General features: G+C 40.2%; 1 protein-coding gene across 1 annotated transcript in view; it reads left to right on the top strand.

Annotated features, from left to right (window-relative positions):
* LOC106806986 (ATP-dependent RNA helicase DDX1-like) overlaps positions 1-11,805 on the top strand; it is a 29,379-nt gene that overhangs the window by 13,996 nt on the left and 3,578 nt on the right. Inside the window, 7 exon segments of the mRNA XM_014809182.1 lie at positions 6,946-7,080; positions 7,810-8,005; positions 8,441-8,551; positions 8,859-8,906; positions 9,484-9,506; positions 9,508-9,563; positions 10,959-11,097. Of these exon segments, the coding sequence (XP_014664668.1) occupies positions 6,946-7,080; positions 7,810-8,005; positions 8,441-8,551; positions 8,859-8,906; positions 9,484-9,506; positions 9,508-9,563; positions 10,959-11,097 (708 nt within the window).

Raw genomic sequence — 11,805 nt, 5'->3', positions numbered from 1 at the left:
GGACAGGATTATTATTCCTGTAAACTATCTTACAGCACTCGACGGTTCCTACTAAGTTAGCTAACAAACAAAGGTATTACACTAAGTATGTGGTACACTTTAGCGCATTAAGTTAGTTTCTAACCTGACTGAATGCTGTTGTACAGTTTTTTTTAGTCCTGAAATTATTATCCAACATTTTTGTTTGAATTAATTAGCGCTTCGGGTATTTTTTAGGTACTGCTGAAGTACTGGAAGTGGAGCAAGGACTGTGTGTAAGATATAGGGACATTCATCCAGTTTATCTACGTATTAGTATTAAGCAGATTAATGGCGTATACTAAGGTAATAGTGTCGGGTTTTCTGCATGAGTGAAGATAAATTGTTCATGATTACAAGAAGAGAAGCTACTGTCTAGCCTTTTTATATCAAGGCTACCTATAAGAAAAATAGTACGATTCATTGATATATCGTGTATTGTCAATATAGCCTTGGATGATACAATATCGATACATTTGACCATTAGATTCACGTATCGATACTCTACTAAATGAACATTCATGATAAATTTCATAGTGCAGAGTTTCATCCTAAGAGCAATTCAATACAATTCTCATTCAGTAGAATTGTTACTAAGTGCTCCATGGATACATAAATGATGTCAAGAGTTCGAACTTGAGATTGTTATAGTTTCTCTTGAAAATTTTATACTTACTTGTTATTCGTGATACAGATTCTGTTATCCGTGATGGTCCCCTATTCGTCTCTTAACCCTAGCGCATATCACATGTGCCTGCTTAACAGTACTCTTTTTCTGCATGGATTAATTTAATAATTGGTTATATTTCACACATGTGGCTCTTTACAGTGCTCTTTTTCTGGCATTGGATAATTAATAATTGTTAATTTTGTTGGCAGGCATTCTGTTTGCCAGTTTCTGCAGATAGTGCACGAGACTCTTACGCAGCTTTCGAGGTAAAGGCAAGAGTTCAAGGTAAGGACCACCTGGTCAAAGTTGCGCAAGAGAGAGGTTAATTTACAATTATACACCGTGCTACTAAATAATTCTGGCCATATGGTTGAGTTGGGTAATAGTTTTTGCTGTTGTAATTGGTATATTATTGAGAGTGATAATTGAGTGCGATGAGGAAAGAAATAATGTGCTCGCTTCCAATGGCATCTTCGCTCGGCAACCTTCTGTGATCGATGCAGATAGTTAAGAATGAATTTCAGAGTTTAATATTCCAATATATAAGAACCTGCATAGGCGGTCTCGTCGACGAATCCACTGCTAATAGGACACAATTGGCTGGTAACTAGGGTGCTCGGTACTTAACTTTTTATCTTACGTTTATTCCATCCTTCGTTACAGCTCCTTGATTCACCATGATTCATTACACATATGTCGTTCAGCAAGTTTCACGAACTACGTACCGTAGACGTTCACCCATTGAAAACAGATTGGATTTAATAGACGCTCACGGCTCTACGGCTTATATTTAAATGCGTCGTCCTAAGCATAACGAGTAACTGCTGGTGGCAACTACAGTCTACGACATGAGACGTAGCTGGCCTCTACGTTGCTGGCTGCTACATTGCTGCTCCCGTGCCAAAGCCACGGAGGCCAAAAGAAGCCAGTGACAGACGTCGTGGCGAACAGCTACTCGTTGTTGTCACTCTACCGGACAACGCCAGCTCATGGCCGACATTATTAAAACAATTTTAAAAACGCATTATCAAACAGCAACAAACGATTTGGCGTTACCCAACTGTAATGTGCCTAGTAATTTATTCTTGGTGGGAGAGATGAATTGTGGATCTTACAAAACTTGGAATTATTTATTGATGAAGCAATGTGCATAAACAAGACTGTAGTGGTTCCGCAGTAAGCATTCTAATACATATTCAGCGTTCTTTTAATTATTTAAGTCATCTGCCAATTATTCTTATTCAGGCAAAGTTAGCGATGAGTTCATATGAAAGAAGGCGATGCAATGGGTAAGAAGTCATATAAAGGAATATATAATGAAGATTACTTACTTAATTTACATCACTTTAGAGATGGATTATCTCATCTTTATTATTTTTATTTTAATATATTGAGGGTTGCTGATACATCTATATTTAAGACTTTCTGGGTTTTGACTGATCGGCTACATACACACATTTTTTGGCATGAAACAACTCATATTCTCGTTCATGGAACAGTAACTTATGCCTAACGTTTATACCTCTTCCGGCATATTCATCGTATTAACTGTGATACGACTGGCCACTGCTTTCAGGCTTGAATCTGAGGGTTTTGCTTTGCTCCGAGCAGAGAGCCGCAATCATGTGGCATGGCTGTAGGTCCACAGTAGGGTGTAAGTAGTGGTAGGTAAGTGTGGATATGTACCAACAAATGCATAAATATAAATTTCGGTGTCATTTCTAAAAACAGGATTAACCTTGTAGAAGCGACGGCTATAATGGTTCTTTGAACTCATGTTTTAGAGTTATTGATTGTCTGTCTTATAGGAGAGCGGAGATTATATTTCATTGATGATTAACTACTTGAATGTGAATCTTTTTATTATTGAACGTGGCTTTTCAAAATCTTTTCTGCCATTTTTGTTTGCACTATATGTGTTCCATGTGCTGTCTGCAGGTAAAAGAAGATGACCTCAACTGTTAAAATAGTTTCAGTGGATCAAGTCTTAACGTTAGCTCTCTATAGGTTGTTAATTTATTTTTTTTCAATGAATATTTTCCGCTTGAATGTGGAAACAATACAATACTCAAGGCTAGGGTAAGCAGATGGGGGGACCGAAATTTTTTCATCCCAAAGCGTGCCTGATTACGGATTGCAGCGTAAATTAATTACTCTGAGGCTTCTGTACTCAGATGAAGGCTTGTGTGAGTAGGTCTGGTCTACAATGAAGGCTAACACTAGACTCCGGTAACAGTCCTGGTTTATTATACAAGCATAGTTATAGTTCACGGCTAAAACATTCTGTTTATGAAAGACTGTTGTTTTCCTTACAGTTCTGCATACACTCCAATTCCTTCATGTACTTTTGGAACTCCTGTAGGTACAGTAAAGGAGAGTTTCTGGCACTATGGTGGATATGGAAAAAGAATCATTTGTGGGCGCGGCAGTTTTGACGTCCCGTATGGCGAAACGCGTATGGTCATGGATGATACGCAATTGGCTTGCCTGTCTAAGATCTTAGACGAGGAGTCATGAAGTACCTGAAGAATGGGAAGGACTTGGTGATGCTTTTGTAATTCCCACAGAATCTTCAAAGCTCAGCGTTTTTTTGCTGCTTGTCAGGCTCAAGGTGTATAATGTGAAACACGGCTGCCACGATTGACGGGAAGTAACTAAGGCATATAAAGCTGAATATAGCTGAAGATTATATCCATGTTATCTCACTACATGCTTTACTTCACGTCAGGAAGTGTCTTTATGCAGGTATTGTTGCATGAGCATATGCTGATGGATGTATGCGTGTTGACTGACAAGTAAAATTTCATTGCATCATTCAAAGTTGTAGCGAAGATAGTAAGAATGTTTTATAAAACAAATCTTGATGCTGTTTTGTTCAGATGCACGGTTTGTGGACTTCCTCAATTGATGCCTCAAACTCTTTTGTACAAGTGCAGAGATGAAATTTAATCATTCGTGGGAACATTTAAGTTTCCTGTTTCTCCGGGATACACAGCATTTAGTCGCATACCTAAAGAACAGCAGGACAGTGTCTGGCAACAGCGACAGGAGCGCTGTCAGCAAGCCAGCTCCAATTTGCTCCACAGGCGATGATCTATAGCGTGAGACTGGCATTTATCACTTTAGTTATAGTGAATTTATGGAAGTCGATCAATATTGGATTAAACTACTCTATTCTGCATGGTAGATCTGAGGACAACCTTAGCTCTTTCGTAATGCCTATAATTGCATGAACTGAATGACTGTTCTTCAAAGTTTTTATTATTTTCTCTATTTGTGTTGTCTCAATCCAAAAAAATTGATAACCTCTATGAATTATTTTATGCATTTAATTATTTATCTCCACTTTCATGAAATTGTTTAACGGTTTGTCTATTGTAGCTTTTTCTCTGTAAATCGGTGATTTTGTTGCAAAACCATATGGTTTTCGAATGAGCTTGATTATTATCACAAGCCATCGCGTTGCAACTGTTGGAACTCACGGGAAAGTTCTAATACTTCTGGCACGAATATCTTGCAACAGAATTCTAGCTATAATAATAAAGAAGGTTGCGTGTGCCTTAGTGATCGACGTGCAGGATAGCTGACTGTTTTTGGAATTTTTGTTGATTTGTATGCAAAATGTTCAACTGTATTGTTTGCAGCCTCTGGGAGTTAGCTGAACAGACATACGAGAACAGTTCAGGAAGTTTAAAAAACACCTGAAATCTTCTGTTTCAAGGTATTTCAGGTTCCAGAATACATTTAGCCCGTATCTTTTTTTTTTGAAATATTTCAATTGTTTTCTGTTAGTCGGATTCTCGTATTGTGGGCACTATTTTACTACTATCACGCAAACCTGTCTCAGGTTCACAGTGCATGCATTGTCACGTGTGTTAACAGTTACACTTTTATCACCTGAGATCTTCGGATTCTATAATGTTTGTTCTGACGAGATGTTGCTGGTGATTGGCGGAGTCAGTGTGCAGGCAGCAGTTTAGACAAGCTTTATCAGGTAAGCAGGTGGCATTTCACTCGTTCTCCGTTGGCCAAAGTATAACAGAGTAGGCAGGGGTAGATCATGAAATCGTTCAATTTGTCATTATATGCCTATGATAAGGATAGATATATATCGACGTATTTGGGTTTCATTTTCAGCTTCCGATGAGAAATGGACACGATTAAGAAGGGGCGGTTGCTAAGCGATACTGCCTATTTCGGCTGTTTCTATTTATTTGTATTTACATAAATAACATAATTAGGTCCCTCTAGTACAGTCAGTAGCATTGTGGGCAACAGCTAGCATAAAGCATTCGTATATGTAGCTGCTTATTATAGACTTTTCAGGTAAGATATAGTTTGTGGGATCTCCTGGTCAGACTGGAAGATTTCATCTCTACAGAAAACTGCTTCTTTAGGCTCAGGTGAATAACAGCTGTTCATGACAGGGCAACTGTTGTCCTATGCCGTGCTGACACAGCGTGTGAGTTCATCATCAGGTAAACTCGTTAGTTACACAGGTCGTAGAGTTCATGAAGAATCAGGTACATGTTGTTACACAGGTGTAGAGTTCATACAGGTAAACTGTGTGTTACTCAGGTGTAGGATTCATGACCAGGTACTGCTTGTACAGCAGGTGTAGAGTTCATCAGGTTAATGTTGTACCACAGCGTGTATGAGTTCCATACATGGTAACTGTTGTTACAGCCAGGTGTAACGTTCGGTACCAGGTTAACTGTCTTGTTACCCAGGTATCGAGTTCACTGACAGGTAACTGTTGTTAACACAGGTGTAGGGCAGTTCGATACAGGCTATACTAGTTGTTACAAAGGTGTAGAGTTCATAACAGCGTTAACTGTGTTACGCACAGGTTAAGAAGTACATCAGGTTAACATAGCTGTTACACCAGGTGTAGAGTTCATACGGTAATGTTGTTACCACAGGTTAGAGTTTATACAGGTAACTGTTTGTTACAGCAGGATGATAGAGTGTCATACAGGTAACTGTTGTTATAGCAGGGTGGTGGACGAAGTGTGCATGGACAGGTAACCATGTTGTTACACAGGGGTGAGTTCACTTAGCAGGTAACTGTTGTTCAGCAGCGTGTAGATTCATACAGGTAATTGTTCGTTACCAGGTGGTAGAGTTTATACAGGTAACTGTTGTTACACAGGTAGTAAGAGTTCATAACAGGTAATGTTGTTACACCCAGGTGTAGGAGTCACATACAGGTAACTGTTTGGTTAACACAGGTCTCAGAGCTTCATACAGGTAACTGTTGCTGTACCAGGTGCGGTTCTTCATCCTGATGAGCGGATGGAGCTGCTCGAGAGCAGCGGGGTACAAAGGATATGACAATCCGCGCTTGCCCGACAGAATCCCGAGAAAGTGACGCGGATCGGACAGCCGACTGAGATGATCCGTACTGCTCTGCCACGGACCTGCTCATTCCGTTACGAAGTGAAAAACCCCGTCCGCCGGTCGCAGGTGAGTCACTTGCTATCTCGGGGCCTGGCATGCAGAAAAAAAATACTAGTATAGGGAGTATCATGAGAACCATCACTTAGTTATACCGCAGTATAGAGGCAAAATCAATAGTAAGAGTAACGAGGGCTCGCTAGTATAGAGTATAGAGCAGAATAGAGAATAGAGAAAAATCACTAGTAAAGAGTATAGAGCAAAATAGAGAATAGAGAAAAATCACTAGTATAGAGTATAGAGCAAAATAGAGTATAGAGCAAAATCACTAGTATAGAGTATAGAGCAAAATCACTAGTATAGAGTATAGAGCAAAATAGAGAATAGAGAAAAATCACTAGTAAAGAGTATAGAGCAAAATAGAGAATAGAGCAAAATCACTAGTATAGAGTATAGAGCAGAATAGAGAATAGAGAAATATCACTAGTATAGAGTATAGAACTATAGATGTCACAACTAGCGCATGCACGTGTGATATATTGGTCCTGTGTCTTGCTAGTTGACCGGTACAGACAAACCTGTACATAAGGGTCACTTAAAAGACATGCTAAACGTGTACTACTTTACAGTTAAGTGTCCGTTCTATAGAGGTGCATGATGTGACTGTGTAACTGCTACTCAAGGGAAATGATAAATGTGTCCTTTAAAGTCAAGGTGTTAAAGTGTACTACTGTTGTTGTACTAGTAGATAGATACATATGTTATAAATGTTTATATGTTGTTGGAAGTCTACAGCTGTCGTTGTACTTATAGATAAATGGATGTTATAAACGTGATAGCATATTCATTGATTCGTGCAGAACACTATCATGCATTTTCCGACGTGGGTGGATCTGAAGGGAGAAGACAGCATTCCTGAGACTGTGCATCATGTCGTCTGCAAGATTGACCCCACATCTGACACATCCTGGCAAAATGCCAGAAGGCATGTGCAGGTGAGCGTATGTAATAGGTTATGGAATGTAACTGTGGGGGTCTACGCACGTCGAATGCGTGCGTTGGTTGTTAAAAAATGTGCGCAGGTGTTTGACAAAATTGGATGCATTTGCTTTGAATTTTCATTGTTATTTTCTGGTTGGTATGTATGATAAAAGTAAATCCAAACTCTCTGTTCGGGGTAGAATTATTGTTGTTATTCGATAATCGGTCAGAATCAACTTGACCAGTGGTCTCATATCAGCCAATCAGCATGTGATGACAATAGCCTGTCCAAAACACTTGTGTGCTTTCATTATTTTACGTGAAAGCAGAACAGTGTTATGCGATGCATCTGAGATGTAAACACATATTGATGCGAATTAAAATCCAGTGATCCATTGGAAGGAGGTTTGTAGGAGAATTAGGTGGCCTAGGGAACTATAAGCCAACACTCTCCGAAAGCACCCACCACCACTCCACCCACCAATATCACCAGGCAATCTAGCTTCTACGTCTTTGTCCCCACGAGAAAAAAGAAAGAGAGGGTGCCCACATAACACACAGATATGGGAGATGGGGTGGAGGTAACTGCCAATAGAACCAGCATGGGGTGAAATGAGTTGGAGAGGTCACCATAGAGTAGAGTGTGGTAGAGGCGACTCACCAATAGTCCATGCTCTGCTAGGGGTGATGGAGGTAAGTAAAGTGCTCGCAGGAAGCTAACGACAGCATCGCTGTGTGTGTAGACGGACGGGATCCACGCCAAGGATAACCTGCGGCCAGGAACCAACACGCCGGAGACTCTCTCCGAAGCTGTCAAGCTGCTCAAAGCCGATTACGTCGTGAAGGCTCTCCGCACGCACAAGATGGACCAGGCTCTCATATTTTGCCGCACCAAGGTGGACTGTGACAACCTGGAGAACTATATTAAGCAACTGGGAGGTATATACGAGGTTCTATTGGGAGTTGCTGTGCACGTATGGCATTTTGTTAGTCCTTGAGTACAAAATTTAAACATTTAATCAATTTAATAGTTGTTTTAATTAAATAACATTTAATTTTGAAACAACATTTAAATATTAAATTGGAGACTAATCCCCACTATGATTTTTAATGAAAGCAATGTGTGATGTGTCTAAAAAATGGGTGGGCGTGACATGGACATATAGCGTAGAGCCTGTTTGGATGACATTTTTGAAAATTCCCAACATTTTCAAACACAATTCATGTAATTCAAATCTATAGCAAAACTGGTTTAATTTCAAAGGTGTAGGAATAAAAATCTCAAAGTTTTAAGGGCAATATGGAGGAATATCGAGGTAGCCACAAGGACATGTTAGTAGAACATTCAAATATTCATGTGCTAAACTATTTCAGGTAAAAGTGATGAGTTCTCCTGTGTATGTTTACATGGGGATAGGAAACCGCATGAGAGAAAGGCAAACTTAGAGGCGTTCAAGGTACGTGGTTACATAGTTTTTAACCCATTTTGTATGTTTACCTGTGTTACAATAACAACTTTTCAAATACAGAGTGAGTGAGAGAGAGATGGTTTAGGTACGTGTCCTACATAGTTTTACGGCCATTTTGTATGTTTACCTGTGTTACAATACAACTTCCAAATACAGAGTGAGTGAGTGAGAGAGAGAGAGAGAGAGATGTCTGCATATTGTAAGGCATTAAATCGATTATAAACTACTTCACTCGATGTTGGTTTAAATTAACTGGTAAGCAAGCAGCTAAGCAAAGCCCCTGTTCATTTTTCCAGCGAACATAAAAGTCAAATAACATGATCGCACTGATGTTGCGGGCACGTGCATAGACGTGCAAGGAATTCCTTTTGGTAAGATCAGCAATGTCGAGAAGAAATTTAATTAACTGTCAGTGTGCATAGCCTGAATTACAGTGATTGCTTATTTATAGAATTGCACTGCATTTTAGATTTCCTAAACTCTATTATAGTCAACTCTCCCAATACCACGCACCATCGGGATCGTCTGTTGTAGGTCTGGATTTCTGTGAAGTTCGTTATAGGGGGTCTGTTCGAGGCGCAACATCGTATATGTCTCAATGGTTGGACATCAAAAATCTTCTGGTTTAACACGAGATTCAGATGGCGTTCGGATTTGGAGAGTTAATTGCGTATTTTATGTTAATTGCGTAGCTGCTGAAATACCACGCAATGAACGCTATATAAGTTTAGTGCCTTTGTTGTGTTTTGTGTACTTTAATATTCAGTGTTACATGAATTATTTTACGCGATCTCAAGCTAAATAATAAAAAGCTGCATTGTGAAGAAGATATAAAGATCTTAATCGTGATTGTGGCCACGTACGAGCTAACAGTTTTGAATGTAGTAATGCTGGTTTCACAATGCAGCAAACATGCACTAATATATATACATTATATTTTCATTTTAGTTGTGAATGTCACATTGCCGCCCTCCAGATGAAAAAGCCAACTACCTTCATCGTATTGAGCGAGTTGGCAGGGCTGAGAGGTATTTTGTACACAATAGTATTATCATATTAAATGCCCTGATAACCATCACTACTGGATGACATATATATAGTTGACAAAAATTTACTCATAATTCTGCACACGAGAAACAAATATCACCATATTATACCAACAAGTGCCGCGGAGCGACAGCGCTCATCTAACGTCTACTGGCGGTGACTCTGTGTGGAGTGGTGGATTCTAGTAAACCCTGTTAGTCCCAAATGTGTCACATACACGCCGAAACAGTGGAATGCAGCAGGGATGGTATCAGAACCTCCTCAAGGAATGTTCGTTGGGATCGTATAAAAGTGTCCTCCGAGATGGCCGCGTACGTTAAGTGTCTTCAGATTAAAGATGGAAGCTCCCATCGTACGTAGTAACAACAACTATTTGCAAACAGAATAGGTAAGCACTCATCCATTTACCTACGCAAGCCTACAGGCTGCAATAGAGAGCTGCGCACCTATAACCAATTACGCAGGCAAAACTACACAGTAACACCACACACATATGCACTGGCAGTGGCCACTGGCAGTGGCATACGGTTACATGTAACATACTGACAGTACAGAATGCCATAGAAATTATACGATTAAGGAGCATAAACTCTTCAACCAAATTTAGCTTTGAAATTCACTGTGACATTGTAGCCTCATACATCCAGGCACGTATAGATCTACTAGCGAAACCCGGCAGTCAAATTCTTTCTAACAGACAGTAAACAACTCCATGTTTAACACCTCCTCTTGAGGGTCAAAAAGGTTATCCGACACTTACTCTTCGCATGTCAGCAAACGGTCATTTCATGGTCCCTTTTAATAAGCCATAAAAATGCTAGTCACGCTGAAACAAAAAAGGTTTCAAATCGCTCCGTCAGACCATGTCCCTCAGAAAATGTCTAAAATCTGCCGTGGTGCCCATTGACGCTTTGACCTGTGAGCGCTCGCAATTTCGGCACAGTGATGCTTTTTTCCTACCATGATGCTATACCCGACTATCACGAGCCTAGGTCGAGCCGTTTAGATTGTGCCGCAATCTGGCATTCGCTCCCTATACCTTAAGTTAAGGAGTGAATGTTCCCCTCTCTTTTACACCCTCTTGACCTTTGACCTTTGACCCCGCAGCTCGACATCCAACTCGTTTTCGGATTACCCCCACGTCCGAATATCGTGACGTACGTCGACGGCTTAAGATTGTGCCCAACTGTTGACGGACGGACGCTCGCACGGACGGACGGACGGACGATCATGCGATTCTACAAGCTGCATCTGACTATGTCAGATGAGCTAAAAACAGGATATGTGTGTAGTTCATAATACAGTGCTGTTTATGTTTGCAAGATAAACGTGAATTGTATAGTCTCAAGATATATTGATGCCTTGTCCTTGCATAGGATGGGATTAGCGATCTCTCTCGTCTCTGCTGTACCGGAGAAGGTTTGGTACCATGGATGTCCTAGCAGGGGCAAGAGCTGTAACAACAGCCGACTGACCTCACAAGGCGGCTGTGCAATCTGGTACAATGAGCCACAGGTAGGTTACCAACCAGTTAGTAGTGAGCACTTTCTCTTACTAAAGCTGGGTTTACACTACTGACTTTGTGTTGGCGAGTTGGACCAACTTCCCAACTATACAACTGACAATCGGCAATGTAAACAAAAAAGTTGCGCAACCAACCGATTGATAGCAACTAGTTGGGAAATTAGAACATGTTATATTTTCGTCAACTTGGAGTTGCCGAATTGCAAAATTGGTCCAACTCGCCAATTCGCCAACATAAAGTCGGTAGTGTAAACCCAGCTTAACACAATAAACATGAGCAAATGAGAGCAAAAGTTTATGTATGTATATATATATGTTATCAAGAGCCAATAATACTAAGGTATTCTCTTGATATTATCAGGAGTAGATAATAGAAGATCTTCTATTATCTACTCCTGATATTATGCAGTTATTGCATGGTTGTAAGGGAAATGGTTTTGTGGACTGAGAATGGGATTTTACATGGAATCGTAGCAGAGATGCAGGTTTTTAGAGGGTGGGCAGGGAATTGCAAGGACAGACGCAAATTTTCTTTCCTTTCATCACATATTATTGGCAATTGGTGGAGAGAACCTCTGTTTATGATAGATGGCAGAAGTGCTCAGCATGGAACATTGATTCCAGTGGGCTAAATTGGTTCATGTTTCATGGCAAATTTCTACTCAAAAGTATTGGTTTGTCTTCACTCCTGATTATATA

The sequence above is a fragment of the Priapulus caudatus genome, unplaced genomic scaffold (genome assembly GCF_000485595.1).
Source record: "Priapulus caudatus unplaced genomic scaffold, Priapulus_caudatus-5.0.1 Scaffold188, whole genome shotgun sequence".
Lineage (NCBI taxonomy): Eukaryota > Metazoa > Priapulida > Priapulimorpha > Priapulimorphida > Priapulidae > Priapulus > Priapulus caudatus.
The sequence above is the reverse complement of the archived record's forward strand: the minus strand, read 5'-3'. Positions and strand labels throughout refer to the sequence as shown.